The sequence below is a fragment of the Mugil cephalus genome, chromosome 2, assembly GCF_022458985.1.
Source record: "Mugil cephalus isolate CIBA_MC_2020 chromosome 2, CIBA_Mcephalus_1.1, whole genome shotgun sequence".
NCBI lineage: Eukaryota > Metazoa > Chordata > Actinopteri > Mugiliformes > Mugilidae > Mugil > Mugil cephalus.
The window spans coordinates 11,085,985-11,110,603 of NC_061771.1; the positions used below are offsets into that span (position 1 = coordinate 11,085,985).

The 24,619-nt window shown below is 41.2% G+C and overlaps 1 protein-coding gene across 2 annotated transcripts in view; it reads left to right on the forward strand.

Moving 5' to 3' along the window:
- The first annotated feature begins 4,448 nt into the window (after positions 1-4,448).
- Positions 4,449-24,619, forward strand: part of LOC125003900 (glutamate receptor 2-like) — a 30,790-nt gene continuing 10,619 nt past the window's right edge. Inside the window, exons 1-15 of one of the 2 annotated variants that reach the window (XR_007112285.1) lie at positions 4,449-4,953; positions 13,588-13,728; positions 14,029-14,268; positions 14,929-15,050; positions 15,368-15,442; positions 15,818-15,871; positions 16,379-16,537; positions 16,891-17,058; positions 17,796-17,900; positions 18,003-18,110; positions 18,597-18,660; positions 19,382-19,524; positions 20,434-20,649; positions 20,955-21,109; positions 21,349-21,547. Coding sequence is in view for 1 of the 2 variants with exons in the window: in XM_047578148.1 (XP_047434104.1) it covers positions 4,884-4,953; positions 13,588-13,728; positions 14,029-14,268; positions 14,929-15,050; positions 15,368-15,442; positions 15,818-15,871; positions 16,379-16,537; positions 16,891-17,058; positions 17,796-17,900; positions 18,003-18,110; positions 18,597-18,660; positions 19,382-19,524; positions 20,434-20,649; positions 20,955-21,109; positions 21,349-21,547 (2,019 nt within the window). In the remaining variant the exon portion in view is untranslated. The remainder of the gene's footprint in view (positions 4,954-13,587; positions 13,729-14,028; positions 14,269-14,928; positions 15,051-15,367; positions 15,443-15,817; positions 15,872-16,378; positions 16,538-16,890; positions 17,059-17,795; positions 17,901-18,002; positions 18,111-18,596; positions 18,661-19,381; positions 19,525-20,433; positions 20,650-20,954; positions 21,110-21,348; positions 21,548-24,619) is intronic. The other variant, XM_047578148.1, reaches the window with a different exon arrangement.

The window sequence follows — 24,619 nt, forward strand, 5'->3', positions numbered from 1 at the left end:
TAACTGGGATTTGATGCCCATGGACTTGGCAACAGCAGTTGAAAACTGTCCCATGATGCACACATGCAGGCAATCTCCTCCTCCACTTCCTTTATATTGACAGCTTGTACATCTAGTGAGATGGCTGAGGACTGGCTGGTAAGATTTCTATCCTCTATGCATTGTAACACCTTGACCCAAAAAGTGAGGAGCAAAACTGCATTAAAGGACTGAAAGTAGGTCTTTAGACTCTGTGCTTCAGCTTTGGCTTCACTGGTGAGGTTACCTGTTGTGATAAAGGTGTCTAATGCCTGGATCACACCAGGCAAATGTTTTGCCGCTGGGGCACTGCCTCTATCTGCGCACACCATCGTGTGTCAGACAAGTTGTGCAGAGAACAACACAAAACTCTTGGTAAGATTTCCCATCGGTGAGGGCTGCCACTGAATAGTTTGTACAGCTGATTGATGAAGCCAAAGAATATATGTATTTGTGGGCAGGCCCGGGCTGCATGGACACCAACTAGGTTTAATGTGAGATGCACATGGTGAGTAGCCAAGGGATTTTTATTCAGTATGCGAGTTTGCACTCCTCTCACTATTCCTGCCATGTTAGCTCCGTTATCATAGCACTGACCCCCTACCTAGTGATTGTTCTCTGCTTTCTGTATTTTATATTCGATATTTCTGTCCCATCTGTGGAATTTAGTGCACTAGTTGACCTTTTCTCTACTTCAAAGGAGAACAGCAAGCATGGTAGGCAAAATAAGGCCTTTTTTGAGCTTCTATATACTATCCAGTCCCTATCGATTTTTTCGCTGCCACTGTGGGACGTGGAATATGTCAGATCGTTTGGGAATTACCTGCCATCTGCATCTGCTGGGAATTCCTTTGCCCTCTCTGAAAAAGGCGCTCGTTTTGCCATCACATGTACGATGTTCACTCTGTCAGAGTCCGTCATTTTAGTTGGTCGCTGAAATTACATGTGTGATCATCATCATCAGTCTCTGATTCATCCTGCTCAGACTCTCCGACGGGGCAGCGGGCCCCTCCCGCATCAAACCGCCTCTGTCTCATCTTGTCTGACGGAGCTACCAAACTCAACTGTTTCTGTCAAAGATAACGTGTTGTTTCAGGCTTTAATACAAGCTAACGGACGTTAACATTACAAGGCTGGTAAACGTTGGCTGCGCTGTTTCTTACTTTGCTCTACGCTGACTTGACTCGTTCCAGCTTCACCTTTCTTTTTTAAATATTTACTCAGAAAATCCGAGCCCTTTATTTTCTTCTTCTCTTTTTCTGTTTTCCTTTGTTTTCTGAGCACCGGACTTGTGCCGACCGGACATTTTGAGCGTACTGAACTTCAAATCAAATGATGTCAAACTTTGATCAGTGGTTAAACCATTTTTGTGTTGGGGGTGGGGGGGTTCTTGGCCACTATTTCTATGACAATTACGAAGAAAACTAATAAAAAGCTTTTATGTAACTTAAATATTACATATTTTCTCCACAAATATTGGCCTATTTTAATTTTCTTTTTTTAATTATTCCATAATTTAATGAGGGCCCCCCCCCGCCTACCCTGGGCCCGGGACAACAGACCCGTTTATCCCCCCCTGTCGGCGGGCGTGCACATATATACGCTAGATGCTGCATTCAGGCTTGTCAGACATATCAACGTGGCCGCCATCTTGGGCAGGGGCTCTGACCAGCGGTCAGACTGTAGTCAGTGCATCTGACTGACTAAAATGACCTAAAATGAGTTTTGTGCTGCTTATTGATTTCCACCTGAAAGAAACACCAAAACCAAGCAAAGGGGAATACCATTTGACAAGTGAGAAGAGGTTTTATATTATTTAACTGTTATGAACGTGTTGAATTTGCTGTATCTCTAAAGCTAACACAAATTAAACTAGCACAGCTGATGGGGGAGAGTGCAGTTAATGAGACTGTTGTCAGAGCATCATTTACATAAAAACCCAGGGATTACTTCCAACACTCTCTTTCTCCCAAAGTTTGGTAAATCCGACCGGTATTTGGTAACAACGGCCTCTACTTTTGCTTTTGAATAACTCATTGTAATTTGTCACCATTGAAAACACTGTAATATTTCTCCAAAATGCAGTGTTTCCTCTTAGTTAAGCATGTCACATGGATGACATAGTGGTTAGTTAGTGTGGGACCTTGGCCATGATAACCTGACAAAGCTAACCTGACAGTTCCTGTCTGAATAAGTTATCTTCAAGTAAGCTACTGGTCCATTGGCTTTACTTGCTCCATCAGACACAACTCTCTGTTCACTGCTCGTGAAGGTGAAACGTCTATGTTCTGGTGGTTGAGAGATCACACAGTTCACTACTCCTCCATCTCCTGGGGCAGTGGAGTATCCCAGTTGCCATTATCCACAGTGAGTTCCCTGAGGATGGACTTGCCCTGAATAGTGACTTCGCCCTGAGGCTACAGGGTCTTTCAATTCATAGAAGCTGTTTACGGTGGATTGTTACTAATGCATTAAACATCTTGATAATACAATCATCTACGTGCTGCTTTATGACCTCTCAGCAACTCCCCTTGTGAATTTTAAACCTGAAGAACCTACAACCATAGCCGATTCGTAATGACGAGCTTGTGTATGTGCATTTTTTTGTGCATGTAAGGGCAACTCACACTAGAATGATCATATCACTGGATATGTCGATTTTTATCAATGATTTCAGGCAGTTCTGTTGTCACACTGTTACTGAGTTTAGGATTTTCTTTTATTTGTTTTATTAGTTTTATTTGCCCTTTTCCATCCTCTATGGTTGTTTGTGTTCCCCTTTTCATATTGAAAGTTTATTTCTTGTCTTGCTTTACTTCCTGTCTGTGATTTCCTCCTTTGTGGTAATGTTGGGTTATCAATACCAAGTATGTAAACTTCAGACTTCCATACGTGGTAGTTTGGACTTGACAAGTCCATCACCACCTCAAGTTTGATCGTGAAGTACATCCACTGATGTTCATGGACTTTCAATCTTCCATACACCTATGTTTTCACTGGAACTGCACATAGGCCGTGTGGGAAGAATCTGGGACCCAAATATACGTTCTTACTCACCCCAGCTGCTCTGCTTTGCCTCGTGTTTGGAACTTTGTTGCTTCTGACTTGTATAAGCACCAGTGGTAACAAGTTCGCTTTCTGTGCAATACGTTCAGTGACAAATGTAGGAGACAATTCCCTCTAAAAACTTTGAATGCAACACAAATGCTCACCAAGGTAGCCCAATAGTTATATGATTTCTGACTCAAATGAGGTTGTCCCTGTGAGATGCAGACTTTGTTTTAGCACAAATCGTGTGATATAATTTGTAGTGTTTTTAAAAAAAAAAGAAAAAAAAAAGATTAACCACGCAAACACAGAACTACAGCTCAAACCAAGAGTGAAACAATCTTGAATATCAAAACTCAAATCCAGTTATCAAAGCCAGTAATTATTCAGTCAATGCATCAAGCAGAGAAGCGAACTACAACATTAGACAAACTCAAAAGAGAAACTTGCCACAAACACAGGACAAACAGCCTGGTGTCAGCAAAGCAGACGAGACACAAAGACAGCTCAAGGCTAAACAGCAGCATGAGGAAAAGGAGCAGAAGTAGCGGGGTGCAAGCAATAAAACACAATGGATGAAATTAGCACTATAAAACAAAGTTATACCGATGGGCAGTGTTTTGACTCCGGGAGAGGGTAATAATGTGGGGCTTATCACACAAACATAAGGCAGTCAACTGGAAACATTCACTCATCACCACTTGTGCAGCAGGATAGCTCACAGCACAGCAACAAGAGGAGTGAATGTACCAGTTGCTCTCTCTTTAACCATTAGTCTGAGGGGCTCTCAGTGAAAAATTCAGTCACATGTTTGGACTTACGCTAAAATTGTATTAGAAAATAAAATAGCATTGTATTGGTCCACTCACTCTCATTCCTACTCTTGCTGTCCAAGACCTAATCTGCTGAGATATAGTTCAAACTAAACGACCGAGCGAAGAGTATAAAGAGAATGAGCACGTCACTATTTGAGCTTGTATTTCTAAAGACCAAGTGTATTTGGATCAGCACAAACTTTGGTCTTAAAACAAGGATGTTAATTAGGTTGTGAACAAATACTAAAGTACAACTAAAAATAACCATAAAATCCACCCACCTTTGAAAACATTCAGACTGGAAGGGTAATTACAAAGCTGCCATATTTTTAATACTGCCCTTGGATGATAAGGATTATGCAAAATAGACGCCATTTTATGCATTTGAAAATATTAGCATACATCTGTATAATTCTTACACGTAGGAATTATCACATGTGTCACTTTAGAGAGTAAACAGAGATGGGGCAGTTGTGCACTAGTCTTCCACGTAATATTAGCGGCTGACTGTCTTTGAATATATTGGCTTGCGTCTGAGTTCCTGAACTGTCATCTGTAGTCTCATATCGTTAGTGTAAGATAAGGAAAACATTAGAAAGCGCATTGATATTATTGATATCGTAACAGTAAGTAAAACAATACATTTAGAGCAATTACACTATTAGGCTAACGATATTAATCCCCTAGACGCTGCTTTGCGTTGACGGCTATTCTCGTCTTTCCTCTCGTGCCTCCTCGGTATTCCCGTGCTTCCGAGGCACGCGCCTTCTGTGGTCCAGCGGCAGCAGCAGCGGCGGCGCGCACACCTCAAAGCTCCAGGAGGACGGAGCCTCCGCAGACAGACAGAGAGACAGCCTGAGCTCTGGACGCTCCCCCGGCAGGCAGACCTGGAATGACGCATGCATGAGCCTGCGCCGCGTTTGATGGAGGTGATGTTTCGGTAGGCATCGCAACCTGACGAGGCTGCTGCGGCGTCGTGTGAGAAGCCCGAACATTACGACCATGAAGATGCTGTTGGTGGTGGCACTCTTATGGCGCGAGGCGTTGTGCGGCTCCCCGAGCGTCCAGATTGGTATGTTATTATTATTTTTTTTATATGTATACCTTTCCGCGACGTTTTCCCCTTCAACTATTGAATTCATCCATGTATTTAAATTGTTGTTAGGTAAGCTGTCCTCCTTCCTCCCATTCATCGTCTCCCTGTGGGCCTCTGCTCCTTATTTTGCTGTCAGTAACGAGAGGCCTCCAGATTTAACTGCTGCTGCTGCTGCTGCAGTGTTCTCACTGGGGGAGTAACATGCTTGCACATGAGCACAAAATAAAAAATATCATAATTTTTGTGCTTATGTGCAAGCGTTATACTCCGCCAATTAGAACACTGCAACTGCGTGGGGAATGTGCTCTTGTAGGTGTAGGCGTGTGTGTTATCAGAATCAGAATCAGCTTTATTATGTGTGCACATAGAAGGAATTAGACTCTGGTCAATTTGCTCACTTGTACAAAAACACAAAACTTAAATAAGCACAAAAATATAAGCGTAAAAAAATGAAACTGTACAGCATGAATTAGACTTTAGAAAATGATAAAAAATTAAAGGGTAAGAGCATATATATAGAGTTGAACAGTGAGTATGTACATTTAATGTAGTTATTGATCATGTGAATGGTCTCACACTGACTGCTCAATGCTACATTCCTGCAGCTTATACTTATTCTTTTATTTTGCAAAAAAATGTCATCAGAAAAGAATAAAACCTCAAGCAAACGATAATTTAATTTGGGCAAATAATGAGATATTCTGCACTGAATAAATGGAGGCATCGCCCGTATTTGCTGTGATCCAAACAGGCCCCGGATTAATAACTTCTCTCGCTTTGAGTCGTTTGCTGTCTATCAAATCTCTGCACTGTGTGGTGGCAGAGCTCTGCACACATTGCTGGTTTCATCCAGTGAAGAGAAGTCGAGTGAATTCTGTTTTAATCATCTGACGACACAAAAATGAAACAGTTGTTGTTTCTTAATTATCATTTACAATAGAATGAGGATTAGGCGTATTTCTTTGAGTGGCAGAGCATTTTGCAAATGATGGATAGACAAGCAGCCCCTCCTCTTTCACTCACTATACAGGCAGCACATTGAACATGTAACACATTTCATCTTCCTCTACAGCTTATCCTCACTAGGGTCGCAGGAGTTGCTGGAGTCTATATATATTTATATCTGTAGCCACAAGCCACTTGACTCCCACAATGAAAACATTAACTCCTTTCAGGTTTTGTATTTTCATTTTAAACCTTCGTCGTTACGTAACTCCTGCTGCACTGTAGCTAATCACACATTCAAATGTTAAACTGACTTTATTTATACATGAAGCTACCAGGTTTCTGACTCACTTTCTTTCAGAGAGATGACATATTTTATTTTTTTTCCCCCAAAAAAGTCACGGACAAGTGGCAGCTGTGGACAACTTACAAGCTGGAATTTTTCCTGATATGTTACGCAGTGCCTTTGTTGAGGTCTGTCTGTCATCACACCTTAAATATTAAAATGACTACTTTGTCTAGTCAGTGTGTTTTTATTATTTTTCTAGCGTGGCACAGATTTTGATGATGATTTCAGCTGAAAATACGTTCACTAGGAGAGAAAAGGGGGTGAGTGTATTTCTGGTGAGCTTTGCAGCTGCCGTAGGCTTTCAGACACGTTGTGCATCTCTAATAACATTTGCAGGGGCCAAAGCCCTCATAGTACCTTAGTAGCTTTCCCCGCTAATGCTACACAGTATTTTAATACATAATTTAAACGCAACAGTAGAGATTTAATTCCAGTGTCTTACCTGCACCGCAGACAGGAGTCTCAGGCAGGCGGTCGAAATCCACAGGCTGCGTCTTCACTGTCGCCTGCGTGTGTGCACTGTCACTCGCTCTTATTTTCCCATTTTTGTTATGATGATTACCATGTGGTCTCCTCCATTTTCATCACAGTCACTGGTAAATCTGACCGTCATCCTGCAGAAATCTGTGACACCCACAGATCTGTGATGGGTTATTAAAGAGAGGAGACGTTATCCATATTTCTGTCACACAATGTTAACCGGAGCTGAAGTAACGTTTGCTGCTTACAGCTGTTTCCAGGGGTGCAAGCATGGGGCAGCATGCATGCAGCGCAAAGCATGCATCATGCATCCGTCCAATCCAATCCAAAGTGGGAGAGACGTGCACATTTCATCCTTCAAATTATTAATGGAGAGAGGGGATCAGTCAGAATAAATTTGTTTTACTGACGTTAAAACTACTTTCCTGCTCAAGTTCACTGATTGTTTCTATTTTCTGCTTAAATGAATTTGGAGGCCAGGTCAGCTCCTGTTTTTTGAGTTGTTCCTAAACTGTTTTTGTGTGTACATGTCTGGTCTGGTCTAGGTGTGAGCTACATGTCTTAATAACATCCTCATGAATGCCAGGTCCAGACGTTTACCAGCAGAACGCTGAATTGTCACAAGATGGTCAATGTCAGGAGAAATGTTACTTCACCCGACAGTGGTCATAATGTTATGCCTGATCGGTGTGTGTGCTGTACATATATATTTTGACTTGGAATTGTCTGGAAAGAAATAACAAGATATATGTCCTATACTGAGACAGCATTTGCTGCTACCGTTGTTGTTGTGATGGAGGCATGGTCACTTGCTTTCTAGGTCACGTTTACGTTTCACGAGTCGCTTACTTAAGCGCTTGTGCGCTTGTACGCATGCTGGAGTCCACCTCTTTCAACCGCACCGTGCCAGGGAAGCGCGCTGCACCCATGTACAATGCACTCACGCTGGCTATAGAATCCAGACTTTAGGGGGAAAGTGTGCTTGGGCACATTTAGTCTGGGCTGAGGTTGGTTCTGTCGGCCGGTGTGTCGTCCTTTAGTCGTGTTTCTCTTACTACGTTTGAGGCCTCTGTGGTGGGAATGCACATGAACGGTGCGTTAACATCAGATGATATTACGGTTTTGTCTGGGTCCAGGTTGATGTCCCTGACCTTGTTAACAAAGTCCACAGAGTTTTGAATGATTTGAGGTGCTTGGCCACGTTCTATGTGACAGGGTTAATGCTGCTGATGATGTTGTGGTTCTGTGTCTGTCTTGTTCCATTATGTTTGAGTGTCCTGTTTTATTTTGTTAAGTTCTTTGGTCCTGTTTTGTGTTACTCCCTGTGTGTTCCCCTCCTTGACTGCCGATTGGTTTCTCCCCGTGTGATTGCCCTGATTTGTTTCACCTGTGTCTCATCATACCTCGGCCCATGTGTGTGTGTGTATATGGCCCTGCTTACCCTTTGTCCCCTGTTGCATCGTTTTTGTCCCCATGCCATGCTTTTTTTGTCCCCATGTCAAGTCTCTAGGTTTTTGTGTCCATGCCTCGTCCATAATTCTTTGATTTTTGTGTTTTGTATTTACTTGCCTTCTGTTTTCTCCATAAACAGCCTTTTTGTTTGAACCCCGGCCTCATCTCTCTTTCATCCTGCGCTTGGGTCCAGCCTTAAACCTACCTACCTGGCAGATGATAGGTCTGAGTGGGGCTCCGTCCTTGAGCGTTTTGGGGAGTCCATAAATACATGGGTGGCTGCCCTGGTGTGTAATCGGTAGTGAAGTTGTCTGTTAATCACCTTCTCCCTTTTAGAAACACAGTATCGGTGTCCAGTGAAGAGAGTTCAGAGATGAGGCAGCAGTTTTTATTACTATATTCTGTCATTAATTACTGTGCATAGTGTGTTGAGTACGATTTAACCGTAATGGCTTGTGAAATATAGCTGTATTTTCCTGTAAAGGCTCACCACTCACACTCATAACGCATATGCATGTTTATATGAGGGAAACCCCCCAGCTGGCCAGTAGGTTAGAGCCCAGAACATTCATATCCACTGCTAAAGGTTGCTTACTCCCACTTACAACAACAGTAATGACATGTATATGTGATGTAGTCTTATAAGTCTATATGCGCAGCAACCAACTGCTTGAAAACAGCACTGACATCCCAGACATTGGCATCGCAATCAGCATCTGTTCTCGAGTCGTTTTCGAGCTCCTGAAATAGTCCACAGCGCTTTCATCTGTCTGGATTATGGAACAGAGAGGCAAGCCTTTTCCTGACAGTAATCCACATCCTGGCTAAACATGGCCATCAAGTATATCCAGCCTCCAAAAACCATGTGGAAAAATATGTTCGGGTAGAATGAGACCGAGATTGAACACATTGCCGTTAAAAAAGCCTCCGTAAAACTGTGCAAAACCAGCACAGCACGGAAGATGAAGGGGATCAACTGTAGTTCCAAGTATCAGTTCATTTGTTCCCACCCACATACTATATGAAACTACTTGAACCCATAGGTCCTTCAGTAGTGGCCTTTTAATTATACCCAGTCAGAGCGTTTTAATTAACGTGGCCCGCGTCTCTGTTACAGCCTTCCTGAAGACTTGAGGGCAACAGAGGATGTTTTGAGTCATTTTAAAAGGCAAACTTAATAGACCTAATAATAGAGCTGCTATTAGATGGCATCACCACAAAGATAAGCAGATGGAGCTCTGCTACACACACACACACACAAACACACACACACATCCTTGGTTTGAATTGGCATCAACAAAAACTGCTAAATTGATTCCAAACCAACCCTTAGTTGATTTTTTTTACTTTTTTTTTTATTTTTTGTTTTGTTTTGTTTTGTTTTCTCTGCAAAATAAAACTCAAAGCAGCCAGATCTGGCAACACTAGTAATGAAAACACAGATTCTTCACCCTGCACTGAGGAAAAAGATTATCAACAACATTTTGCCTCACATTCTGACCTGATATATACTGTAAAATTACTGCTGCTTTCTAAGAGCCATGGTTACTCTGTGGGTCAGTTACATTACTTTGTTGCCTACTCCTCTGTATTGAGTAGGAGATGGTGTAATGTCCCGACTAATATAATAGTGACCTCGTATCTGATGACAGAAACTCAAGGAGCATGTTCAGACTTGTCAGTCACAGCGGCCAATGATGCTGCTTCACTGCCATACTTGCCTACATGGCCAAGTCTCAGCCTCTCCAATTAGGGCAAAGGAAAAAAATGACCTAATTTGGACATCTCCACCACGAGTGCTTCAGCTTTGCTTCGGTAGAATCTAGTGAATATATTTCTCTTTCTTCCTCTCCAACGCATGTTTTAAAATGACCAGAAAGAAAATGGATTGTAAAACCAATGTTCCTGTGAGTACATGCTGGTTACACACAATGAACAGCATTTGACAATATTAACTATACGTGTTTCAGTGGTTATTCAATTTATAAGCAAAAAGGACAAAAACAGGGAGGACAAATTTCTCTCAGGCGGCTTTGGCTCAGTAGGTAGAGTGGCTTGTCCATTAGCGGTTCGATCCCCTGAGTGTGCCATATCCCGAAGTGTCCTTGAGCAAGACACTGAACCCCCAGTTGCTCCCAGTGCAACTGGCGCTGGTGTGTCAATGTGTGTGTGCTTGTGTGAGCGAATGGGTGGATGTGACTCTGACTGTAAAAGCTCTTTAATACCTTTGAGTAGGTAGAAAAGCGCTATATAAGAGCAAGACCATTTACATCGTTGGGTCTTTCAGCCCAACGATGTCTAATTTGTGTAAAGTAATTTTCATGAAAATACAAATTGATTTGTAAATATCTGTATAACCTATTATTTGAGCACAAAAAAATGTATTGCTAGTGGAAAGTGGTATTAAAAAATACCACTTGCAGTTGATAGTGATGCATTCGTGGATCCATTACTACACACTTGTACATTTGTGGACTCCTTCCTGGCAGTTTGAGGGCCATGTGACATTTGTGACTTTGCTGCTACTTGTTTGTGGGTTTTTGTCTGTTCAGACCTGACACTAGCGCTAAGCTAATGGTATGTAAAGCAACACTGACAATGTTTTTTTAAAGGAATGAGTAACTTATGAGTAACATAATTAAATCACTGCACTTATAGTCCAAAGATGCATGTATTTTAAAAATGGTTGAAGCAACATCCAGCTGCCTAATGTCAATCTTCATGTAATTGTCACGGCTGCAATAGATTCTGTTATTTCAGCAAATGAACTGGGGATTCAGGTAGATCAGCCGTAAAGAGAAGTCATTTGGTTATTCTCAGGAGCCAACGTATAAGCTTAATTGCCAGTTTGCACGACACCTGCCACCACATTCATTCATTCATTCATTCATTGAGTTATTGTCAGTTACTACTTATCCCCTGGGTTGGGGACTGGAGCCTGTCCCAGATGTCATTTGATGAGAGGTGGGGTTCATCCTGGACTAGTCACCAGTGTCTCACGGGGCTGTCTCAGAGAGACAACCATTCACACTCACATGCACATCTACGGCCGATGTAGCATCACTGGTTGACCTAACAGCCATGTCTTTGGACTGTGGGGGGAAACTGGAGCATGGATAGAGAACGCAGGCAGGCGCATGGAGAACATGCAAACTGAACAAACAATCGCACATATCAGTGATGAAAGGGAAGGTATTTACTGTTCTTCAGTAAATACATAATAATGTTTGAATGTGTGCAGTTTTCTGATCTCAGTTGAGTAACATTCTTTTTGTGTCAACAAACTGACAAATGGTGTCATATTCTGTTCTGATCTGTTTTGTGTCATGTTAAGGGTCAGTATGTGAAAATAAATGTGACCGAGGTATGTGAGCTTTGTTTGTAACTGGTCAGATGATGGGGATACCTTCAATGGATGCGTCTGGAAGACAGTGGTAAAAAAACAGACACAGACAAACACTGTCCTGTTAAAGTGGTTGAGACTCTGGAAAACGTATTCATAAAATATTTCTCCCGTGAGTAGTTGGGGTCCTCTAAATGTTATAATAAGTCATTTAAATAAATCATCATAGGCAGTGCATTGTGTTTGTGTTTGTAGATAGAAAATAAAGGTACTTAAGTTACAGTGGTGTCTAGGGGGTCTCCCTCCTTCTCTTGTTTTTGAGTTTGTCCAGAGACTGAGCTGGTTACCAGCGGGCCAGGATAGAGCAGCGGTGTTTTCAATGCTGTGGTGCAGAGCTGCAGATAAAGAGCTGCTAGGAGACATTTTCTATGGTGTTAACCATTCCTCTCCGCAGCTCATATTTTAACACAAACACACAGACGAGAGCAGCACATTTCCCCCCGCCCCGTCCCGGCCTCCCTTCACTGGCTCCCAGTATATTTTAGGGTTGATTTTAAGATTTTAGTGTTCGCTTCTAAATCATTTAATGGTCTGGCTCCTACATATCTCTCTGATCTCCTACAACCACTCGTCCCGTTAAGGTCGCTCAGGTCTGCAGACTGTCTTCTGGCTGTCCCGAGGACAAGGCTGAAGGACAGGGAGTGATTTACTGTTTACCTCCACACACAGCCAGACACCATCTGTTTTTAAAGCCCCTCTTAAAACCAAGTATTCATTTTTTGGCGTTAAAATCAGTTTGAGAGATGCTGTTTTTTTTATTTTGACTTCTTCTTCTTCTGTACTTTAAATTTTGCAGATATTTCTTTTCACCTCTTTGTAGTCTTTGGTTTTACCTGAATAAAATGCCTTGACTGTTAGCCAGTCAGCTGTGAACGGGGAGCCACAGTAAAGATGGAGGAGGAAACGTAAATGCAGAGCTCTGGATTTCTCAGTGTCAGGTTTCCCAGCGCTGCCTTGACATCTCCACAAAATGAAATGTAATGAAGATACACGATGGAACAAATTTCAAATCTGTATTTTTTAAAAGCGCAGTAAACAGTATTGCACAATAAAATTCTAAATCGCTGACTCGATGCAGGTTCAGGATGTGCTCCAAAAGGTTTTTGTGTACTGTACATCTGGATATATGCTTGCTATATGCTTGCTACATCTGCTTGCCAAAATTACCCATGAAATGTATCATTTTTCGCCACTTCTAACACATATAAACAGTGTAATGAGTTTCCATGACCATGACTCTTTATTGTCTTCTATGGACAACTATTAACGTTCAATACAAACTTGTGCTGCTACTAACATTGTAACAGGACAATTGTCTGTCACATATTAGCAAAATAAGAGTTGTTTGTAAAAGCTTGAGGTGTTTTTCAGGTTCATAAATCTGTGCAGTACCAGAACTGCTCCTTAATTTAACCTCACTCATCTTAACAAACAGGCCCAGAGCTGCTGTTGAACTGTGCAGGAAAAAAAGGCTGAGGGCCACACATGTGGAACAGCCAGCGGGGAAAAAAATACATGTCACAACTAAGGAGATGAATGTCCTTTATTTTGACATGTTTTGACACTAAATACTTGTGTTGTGTTTATTTCCTCTGGCCTTTATGAACTAATGGATGCTATCCTGTTATATTTAAACTAGACCATCTATAGCAGCTGGATGTTTGAAAAGCGTCTGTACGGTTTTGTATATTGTTTGAATGACTGAAACTAGTAGCTGTAGTATCTCAGCAGTTGTTGCAAATGCTTGTACTGTTTTACTGTAGAAACATTACTGCAGTATAGTTACAATTATTGTGTGCCCACATCCCACAACAGAGGCTCAGTGGATTTTATCACATACATGTTACACACACAAATCTTCTCTAAAGGACACGTCTGTCTATGTAATCCTGCTCTGGAGGTTTCTAGATGATCTGTTTCTCTTCTTACTTTCCTGTTTCTGTCTGTCTGACCTGTCTCTCTGTCTGTGTGTCTGTCACAGGTGGTCTGTTCCCGAGGGGCGCAGATCAGGAGTATAGCGCATTCAGAGTTGGGATGTTTCAGTTCGGGATGACAGATTTCAGACTGACTCCACATATAGATAACCTGGAGGTAGCCAACAGCTTCGCTGTTACCAACTGCTGTGAGTGTGCTTTACTTATTTTAAATAATGTTCCAAGTGTTATCAATTAAACACTAATCCTTTTATGTTTATTGTGTCTATTTCCACACATTTTCACCTCAGTCCAGACACATACTGTATATATATTGACTTTAAACTGTAATTCGTTATCAGCTGTATAGAAATCTTAATGTCATCATAGTTAAATGTTATTTTAACTTTCTCACAGAGTATTACTCACATGTCCTGTGTTTTGTTCTCTCAGTGCGTCTGTTCCTTGAATGCTTTATTAAAATCACTCTCTGTGTCTCCTTCTCCCAGTTTGCTCCCAGTTCTCTCGAGGCGTCTACGCCATTTTTGGCTTCTACGACAAGAAGTCGGTCAACACCATCACATCGTTTTGTGAAACACTTCATGTCTCCTTCATCACACCTTCTTTCCCGGCAGAAGGAATGAATCAGTTTGTTCTCCAAATGAGGCCGGACATCAAGGGGCCACTGGTGTCACTGGTGGAGTACTACAAATGGGAAAAGTTTGCCTATCTGTACGACAGCGACAGAGGTCAGACTCACATTGTTTGTGACATAGATATTCCTGTTGTTTCATTTCAAACACAGTATCCATTCATTCTGAACTACAGTGTAAATGCACAGTACAAAAACACAACATGAAACGTAAAGCCAGTGCAACAAGATCAAATGCAGAAAACACACATTGAATTTACAGTATTGAACAATTCATGAAATATTCCTGGTGGTTTCTACCCTGTGAAATGCAGATCAGGTATATTTATGGTTTCTGTTTCCGTTGGGCTCCTCCTCCTCAACACATCAGCGTGTGCTGAATTATCACTATGAGGTTGTAATTTACCGTCTATTTTCATAAAACCCAAGATGAAGAACTTTCTGGCAAGAGGAAATGTAGAGGAATCTGTTTTTACATCAGCAGCGACTGCTGCAATGATGTTGCACTGTTCTCCTGAATTTTCATTTAGAAAATTTCACACGTGTTGAACCCAAACGACATCTTGAAGGAACTGGAAAGAGTTTTGTTTGAACTGGGAAATACAATTTTCAGACGAGACTGACATTACTATACATTGTAAAAGAGGAGCATTTCTGATTCATCTGCACTTGTCTTTTTATACCTGTGTACATTACAATAACTAAATAAGTATTTTCATAGATCTTACCGTGCCTGTGTGTATTTGTCTGGTTGTAGGTCTCTCTACCCTTCAGGTGATACTGGATACAGCAGCAGAGAAGAAATGGGTTGTCACAGCGATAAATGTTGGAAACCTGAAAGACGAGAGAAAGGATGAAGCGTACCGCTCTGTGTTCCAGGTACAGTGAGTTTATTTTTACACAGCAGCAGCAGGCTTTATGGGCAAAAAGGTGGTGAATCTTCATTCACTACCGCAAATTGCAAACTTCAGTTAAACAATTTTTACATTGCGTACAGTACAGTTACCTTTTTTTGTGCATGCCCATTATTAATTCAATGTACAATGTATTCCCCAAGAAGACCCAAGATATTAGAACGTTGTATATGTCAGTTTCTGCTCAAAGATTTTTCCACTTTCTAGCGCCTGTCATTTTTTTTTTTTTTTTTTCCAGTTTTACATATTTTGATGCTGAGTCGTATGTTTATGTGTTTCTAGGACCTAGAGATCCGCAAGCAGCGACGCATCGTCCTGGACTGTGAACAAGACAAAGTCAAAGACATCATGGAACAGGTTGATTGTCAGTTATTAATATGTTTCTACCAGTACAGTAAGTAATAATATCCACAGATAAACAGCCGTTCTGTGCAGTATTTACAACCGTCTCCCAACATTTACAGGGCTCTTATTGGCTGCTTTTACTGTAGATAATAGTGTGAATACAGAAAATGTATAGGAAATAAAAAATTAAGAAAAACTTTGGTGATACTGTTTGTAGTGAGCTTTGTTATTTTATGAATTTTGATAAACTGGAGGACCGCCATTTGGGTTAAGGAATCTGAATAAATCACATAAAAACTAGTTTAATTATCAGTTGTTTCCATTACACAACAACAGGCTGATAAATGTGCCCGGGTTTATTCACAGCTTGTTCTCTTTCCCCATCAGGTGATCACAATAGGCAGGCATGTGAAGGGATACCACTATATCATTGCAAACCTGGTGAGTACCTGTCCTGTTTTTAAATGAGCTCAACCAGATACTCCTCATGTGTGGCTGATAAATGACGGTTAATAGGCCTGATATTTTCTGGTTCCAATCTAGGTCCATTAACAGGTTTAACAGTTTGGGTGAGCGAACTATCACAGATATAGCAGCCGACAGGGAAAAGGATTTACTGAATGATAACAAGCCCGTGGCAATAATTATTTTTGTTATTATTATTATTATTATTATTAATTGTCTATGGCCAATTTATTGTGGCCACCTTCATACAGCAGCAGTGTTCACTAAGTGGGTCGTCGCATCGTTGCCCAAAAGTCCATTCTGCACCGATTGTTATTAAGTGGGTCATCTTAAAAATAGTAGTGGTAGTCTGTAGGCAGATGGCATCCCCTGCACAGCCCAAGGGTAGGGTGCATCTTGTTAGAGGAAAAAAAAATAAAAAGATGTGAACAAAAACATAAATAAAAAGCCAACAGTGTACATGTGCTGTTAATCTCGTTCCAGGGTTTTGTGGACGGCGATCTTACTAAAATACAGTACGGAGGCGCAAACGTGTCCGGCTTTCAGATAGTAGATTTTGATGATCCTATAGTCGCAAAGTTCGACCAACGCTGGGAGGCTTTGGAGGAGAAGGCGTATCCTGGAGCCGATACACGGATCAGAGTAAGTTTAGACGTCTATTAGGAATTTTCATTGCAGCTTCAATTACTTGACATTGTTCCAGTGTGCTGCGTGGGAAGGAATCAGTCGCAGGAGCTTAAAAATAAATAATGTTACTCATCTCTTCCTGCTGTGCTCCATATTCTAATCTTTTTGAGATTATTTTTTTGGGAGAAATTTTCAAAGTGGTGCAAGACTAATTTTAGCAGCCTCCTGTCTGACTAGACCCTTTCCTCGTCGTTACCCTGCTTCCTAATTCCAGATTTCCTGTCTCCGTCTGATGCGGCAGTGAAACAGAGAATCTATTCATGCTCAAACACTATCGTTTGCTGATGTTTCTGTGTTGTGCCTTTCAGTACACCTCAGCCCTCACCTATGATGCCGTCCACGTGATGACGGAGGCGTTTCGCTTCCTGCACAAGCAGAGAATAGACATGAGTCGGCGTGGCAACAGTGGGGATTGTTTGGCCAATCCAGCTGTGCCGTGGGCACAGGGAGTGGAGATAGAACGTGCCCTCAAACAGGTAACCGTCGCATGTCCTCAATAAAAGACAGACTGACCCAGTTCTGCATGAGCTTAAAACAAGCCAGTCTTTTCAGAGGAGGCTGTAAGTAAGGACGCTGGCTTGTTCAAAGCTATTTAAAGCTGCATTAGGACCTATTTGAATGAATTATTAAGCTATTATATAACTATTTTGTTTCAGTGGTATAGCTGCATTGTGTGGGATTCATCCTACCCAACTGTTTGTTATCGGAGCTCTGTAGTTGTGGTCATCATAACCTCAGTGATTGTGCCTCATATTGCAATTTGTTAAAGCCACAGGTTTACGAGTAAGACACACCAAGTGTCCTTTAGTGTGTGTGGTGAGACCAACCGGGTGGGTGAACAAATTCACCTGCAGCAATAATAGACACAGAGCGCATGCAGGGGTTTCACTTTGAAACACGTAAAAAGTCCTTAGAAGGAAGGAGGAGTCGGGTAGGCATTAGTCGCAGCGCTTTCTCCCAGGACACTTGGGTTTGTGTTTCCTCTTGACCTGAATTAGGTTTATACAAAACAGCTTGATGAAACCCAGGAAAAAACACAGGTTTGCCTCAAAATAGACAACATGATAAAAGGAAAAGCTCTTAAGCTTCAAAAAGGAGTGACAACGATGAGAAGATTACAGATTTGTGTGACAGTTTATGTTTGTTATGTACTGATTACAATCACATCAGGTAATTCTGCTTTCACTACACAAGTAATGTGATGTGTGCTTAGGTGCGTGTAGATGGTTTGACTGGGAACATTCAGTTCGACCAGTACGGGAAGAGAATCAACTACTCAGTGACAATCATGGAGCTGAAGAGCAATGGACCTATTAAGGTAAAGGAAGAAACCATTTGCCATAACGAGCACTATGAGAGCATGTGTCTGCGTGTATGTGGAGGACACATATATAACCTGTTTGTATGTTTGCGTTCTCAGATCGGCTATTGGAATGAAGTGGATAAGATGGTGGTGACAAAGTCAGACCTTTACCCTAATGACACCACGGGAATGGAAAACAAGACGGTCATCGTTACAACTATACTGGTAATGTGAATGTCATCATGGCAGACCACTGAATATCCAGTACGAGTGCACAAAACACAACGACTGAGGCTAATGGTAGAATTTCAGAAAAAAATACTCAAAAACTTAAGCTAGTAATCTAAATGGCATAAAATAACTTAGCGACATTTAAACATGTTGAGTTGTTTTATTCCAACTTGTACTTTCACTTTTACTTTTTGTTTGCTACCAGAAAGTGTTACATAAAAGCACATTGTGTTGGAGGGAGCCCCGCGGTTAATGCATCAGTAAAAAGATTTATACATTGTTTCTCTCCAGTTCAGGGTGTTTTCATTTTTACAAGTAAAACTTGTTTTACTTCTAAATTATTAAGAAACATACAGAGACATAAGCCTGGGAGAAATAAGTGGAAAGGTTGTATTTTCTATATTTACCATCAAAACTGAAATGGCAGGATTAAAAGGAAGTTGACAAAGTCCCTTCATTCCCTTCACTGTATTTATGTAGGAAGCTCCCTATGTGATGCTAAAGAAGAATGCTGAACTGTTCCAAGACAACGATCGTTATGAAGGTATGTTATGTTGGGTAGAGTATGAAAGTGATTACGCACAGTACATTTGTTCATCTGATCTCTTAGTTATTGCTACAGAGAAGGTAATCTACCGTCACACTGTACACGGCATATGATGGATAACGAAGTGACAGAAGAAGAACCTTTATAAATCCATACATTAGTGCTACTGCCACCACTTAGAGTAGAATCACAACACAACAGTGAAAACATTATGTATAATTAATTCTGTACAATTCAAAACATGCCATCCTTAGACTGCAAGGATCAAACAACCCAGTTAAAAAGCAGATGTAATAAAGTCTTGGTGTCACAAAGGTCCCAGTGTTTAGTCACTGGCTGCAAAGGATTCTTGATTAAGTATTAAAAAATGGTACTTCATTTATGGTTATGTTAGTTTGTCTAAGTATATTTGAGTCCCTACAATTGGGGGAATGTGTGAAAAATGCCATTGAATTTTCTAGCTATTTAGGGAAGAGAATTAGTTGATTGGGGCCATTGTAAAAAATAAATAATATATTTTACATAATTGTTTTTTTTTTTTCACAATTCTGACTCTAATTTACTATGAAACCACATCTTGAATAACACGTCTTGTTTGCAAAATTTGCAAAAATTGGATCCACCTAACTACCGGACACAACTGTGTGTCTCTTCATCCATGTGTGACTTTTTTGGCACATTTATTTTGTCAATTGTTGCTATTTTTAACTGACAACAGGTTACTGTGTTGACCTGGCTGCGGAGATTGCGAAGCATTGTGCTATACGCTACCAGCTTAAGATTGTGGGAGACGGCAAATATGGAGCAAGAGATGCCGAAACCAAGATCTGGAATGGGATGGTTGGAGAGCTGGTGTATGGGGTAAGATGTCACACACACACTTAGGCTGTATGTACTGTACGTGCAGGATGCGTGAATGAAGTTGAACCTATTCTCCAGGAATTGTAAGGATTTCAATTTCGGCACCACTACACACTCTGTTCAATGCAACCTAGTCACTTTATCATTATCTATTTATCAGATGCTTGACTTCCATCGTGTAGGCTGTCTCATTGTTGTCAGATATCAATCATGCTATGTGTCTTTAACTGTGGTATATACAGGTTTGTTATTGGCAAGAAGTTTAAGGATGGCTGTTTTAATTTATTAATAACTAGCAGGTGTTCCTCGCTGTATATCCTGGCGGGAGAGATATTCACCTGTGGGAAATAACACCACTATTAACCCTCCTTTACCTGTCTTGACCAGCAGGGGGGAAATAACTGGAGGAGCATGTAACAGTGCAGCAGCATTAGGTCTGAAGCTCCATCTCCATCCTCTCAGTTCTGGCCATGATGAAGGAGAGTCGCTTTTCACAGAGTAGCCAAATGAACAGATTGTTATTGGGGTGTTCTTGATGATCCTCTATGCCCTGGTCATGCATCATCTAGTGTGAATATGAGCAGTGCAGATAGACTTATGTTGAGTACACAAGCAGGGATACATCATCAATCATTTGTCACAGGAAGAATTAAACAGACTTTATAAAGCTTCTCCCAGCTCAAGTCCACTGAGCTGCTTCCTTCCTCTTCAGTACTTTGAAGATAAGAAACCAGATGAGTCTGTCAGATCAGATCTGTTACTCCGCCCTCTGACTATCGATAATCTGCCCAGCTTGATTCTGCTAGGGCATAACGTTCGCTGGTGTGTTTAATTCACCTTCTCAACACAGCTTGAGTCTACGAAGAGATCACATTGTCAAGCAGTCGCTCTGTCTTTGTTCTCCAACAGAAAGCAGATATAGCAGTTGCTCCCCTGACGATCACACTTGTCCGTGAAGAGGTTATAGATTTCTCCAAACCCTTCATGTCCTTGGGAATCTCCATCATGATCAAGAAGCCACAGAAATCCAAACCAGGAGTCTTCTCCTTTCTGGACCCTCTGGCCTATGAAATCTGGATGTGCATTGTATTTGCCTACATAGGAGTTAGTGTTGTACTATTTCTGGTAAGTGAACCTGTTGGTAATGATGTGCATTCACAAATATTGTGTATGAATGAGGTACTAAATGAGAAAAAAAAAGACTCTAGAGCTGGAAAATGTATGCTGACTACTATTACTGTAAATGCAATGACAAGTATAAAGTACCAGTAAAGTAAAATGTCTGTAATGATTATGGTTATGTCTTTAAAGTTGGGTGAATATGGGCACCAATGGGCTCAAACTCTAATAGGAAATATTTGCAAAAGAAGTACACTATAAATCATAAACATGTTATATCTACTGATACATTAAAGATACACTGTTTGTAGGTGTCCAGGTTCAGCCCTTATGAGTGGACGCTAGAGGAACCAGAGGACGGAGCGTTGCCATTAACAACTGAATCCACGAACGAGTTTGGGATCTTCAACTCTCTTTGGTTCTCTTTGGGAGCTTTCATGCGACAGGGTTGTGACATTTCACCCAGGTCGGTATAACAGTCTAGCAAATGTTATCTGAAAACATTGGCTTATAAATATAATGATTGTTTTAATGAATTAATGTTTTAAAGGATAAAGGATACAGCTGGTCGAAGCACCTCAGTCATTCTCCTGAAGTCTGCATTGAGCATCCTTCCAGTCTGGATTTATCTGAGAACTCAAGATATGAAGTTGTATTAACGACATAACTTGATGTCTGTGGTTGTGTGTGTATGTGTGTGTGCAGGTCTCTTTCTGGTCGCATAGTGGGTGGGGTGTGGTGGTTTTTCACTCTGATCATCATCTCGTCATACACTGCCAACCTGGCTGCCTTTCTGACGGTGGAGAGGATGGTTTCTCCCATCGAGAGTGCTGAAGACCTGGCTAAACAGACAGAGATAGCATATGGAACTCTGGACTCTGGCTCCACCAAAGAGTTCTTCAGGGTAAGGACATCTTCACTGTCGCACAAACTCAAAGTCAGTTTGCAGCCACATCATAATTCTCAGAGTAAGAGTCGAACCACTGATAATCATTGTTTGTCCTAACAGTTGACTGCTTTTAGACTGTATATCTTCCCCACTAAATGCAGTTTCCATGTAAGTCCAGAAAATATAACTATCAGCTATCGGCTACTCTGTCTTAATTGTTTTGGTGGCTCCACTCCATTCAAAAATGCTTTGGCAAAGTGGCCAGATGTAAAATTTCAGTTTATTGCATAATACAGAAAAATGTACCTGGTGCGACTTAGCTTAATTAGTATGGTGTGAATTTAAAATCTCATTTGAAATGAAGGCAAATAAAGTGATTTAGTTTTTCTTAATATTCTAATGAAATGTCCAAAGTTGTGAACGAGTGAAGAGACTTACCTATACAGGAACAAAACTATTAACATAAAATACTGAATACGTTCCTCAAACAAAAAACAAATACTCCCTTGGTAGTGATCGGTGTTCAGTCAGTGTTTCAACACCATATGATGTTCTCGGGAGCATAAAACTATTGAAATGCTTCCACAGCTCTCTCAGGAGAAGGTCCTATCAATTCAAAGAACATCAATACTTTGATAAAATATAGCCACAGATACAGCACTGTTACCAACTGTCTTCTCGTTGCCTCAGACAACAGGCTTTCTTTCTATCCTTGCCTTGCTACAGTCTGCTACTGCAACACAACTGATCACGATATTTCACTACAGAGACTGGAACTGGGATTAACAGAGCTACACAAGCCTTATTTGAACATTGCTCACTAGGCATGTAGTTTTGATGCATGTATCTTTATGCAGTGTGTATACATGTAGCTATCTCGTGTAAACATGCTGGTGTATGTTTTCCTCAGTGGAGATTAGAGGTACTGGGTGGAAGGGCGATGAAAAGTCTGATGGCTGTGCCTAAGCTCAGCTCAGAGAGGATGAGAGGGGGTTGTTCATGGTGGACTTCAGCTTCCATCCTGTCCTTTTCTCTATCACTACCTCCACACTGTCCACTTCCATCCCCACCACAGGGCTGAACATCAGCTCCTGTTTGCACCACAAGTCCTGATGCTTCCTCCTCAGGGCACAGCAAAGAAAACCATGCTGGGCATAACAGAACGTTAGGACACAGCCTGGTGCACACAACAACAAAAGCTGAGCCTTCGTCGGCTGTAGCTCAGTCCGGCTCTCTGTGCTTTCTTTCCATTTGTGATACAGCAAATGAAGGAAGAGCATGAGAACTTCTTTGAGTGACTAGTTGAGACACACGTTCAAGGTTTAGTGAACATAAATGGTGACGGTACAGTTTATCAGGGCACACTGAGTATGCAAACTGCAGGTACAGCAGTCAGGTGTCAAGGACTGAGATGCTCCAATGGGCTACACAACCAATGGGGGCTTGTCTTCCTGTTCAGCATCATTTTCTCTCCCTTGTTTATCCACCTCCTTGTAACAGACCTTACATGTGATTCCTGAGGTCCTCTTTGACCATTTCTCTGTTGGTTATTCTGCTACAGTTCACAGACCTTTATGTTGACTTCATTAATAAACACGACGTTTCCTTAGTTTTACCCGACTTTATTCACTGAACTTGCTGTCACACCCAAACACCGGTTTCCTCCTTTTCAATCAACAAGACCAGAACGCCCCCTCTGTGCATGCGTGAACATCTACACATGTAGAACCGTAGGGAGACAATAGCAGTAATACAGTGTTAACACTTTACTTATGTGTCCTGGTGGTGATGGGCTGCTACCTAACAACTGACATCAGATATTGGTTTAAGTTTGTCTCATGATTCACTAACACCTCTTCCCAACTTCCCAATGTTTTTAAATTAAACAATATAACTTTCCACTCTAGTGAAGATACATATTTTACTGGATATGTATTTTACTGGCTTTAACCCAGTCCTCTGGTCAATAATCCAAATGACTGTAATTGTACACACAGTTTTCTGCCTCAGTGCTCGTGTTAAAAGGTTATGGGAGCATCTTGAGACACCTTTGACTAATAAACACAGCTGGACTGAACTGCGTTTAAATAAGGCAGGAACTTACAGGGAATAACTGTGAAGTGTTTCAGAAAGCAGTAGAAATGCTAAGAAGGACAGAAGTGGAGTTATCCAAGGTCAGGGGCTCAGGTGGAGCCAGTGAGTTTGTGCTTTTATGAAGAGAGAGACTCTTTTAGTAATTTAGCTGCACTCTATCGTTCATCGTCCTGCACTGGCAGCTGCAGATAAGTGTCAGGTGAGCACAAAAAAAAAAAAAAGGAACCGTGATCAGAATGCATTCATTCGACAAGTGCTCCACAAGTAGCGGAAATCAGCTCCATGACTGACAGAGACCTTAACAACCCTGACAAAGACATGACTGAGACATGTACTAGCACAGTCTGCAGCATTAAAAGCACCTGGTCTAATCTGGAAATGAACGCATATATGCAAGTCTTCTACATCAAATTCATTTCCTTCTTCCTGGATATCCTAGTTGGAGGTATCCACACATAATAATAATAAAATAAAAGGGACACTGGTCCTGGCAGCGTCAGTTCAATTGTAAAAACATTTCAGGTCTAACACATTTGGAAGATGGTCACATCTAAACTGGAGATAGATCCAGATGTACTATATGATCAGAGTACATTCAGCATCCCCTCAGTGCTTTACAATACCGATTAAAAATGACTCTGAGTACAGATGTTCATTTGACATCCTTCTAAAGCCTCCCCATTCTCCTAAGCTCAGTCTAAAAATCAATTATGTTAGCATTTCTCCAACCATACTTAATTTATAATATTTCTATCAAACCCTTTTCTTAACCTCTTGTTTAATGCAGTATTATGCTCATATCTCAATGATTATAATTCAGCAAAGAGGTGATTGACTCTGCAGAATCAAAGTAAGAAAGAGCTGCAAAGACGTCTGGAGTGGGATGAGGACATAATACGTATGTTTGATTACAAATTTGTAGCAGAACACTTACACGAAAACTCAAAAAAAATGAAACATGGGTATTTTACTTTGTATCCTCCAGAACTGAAT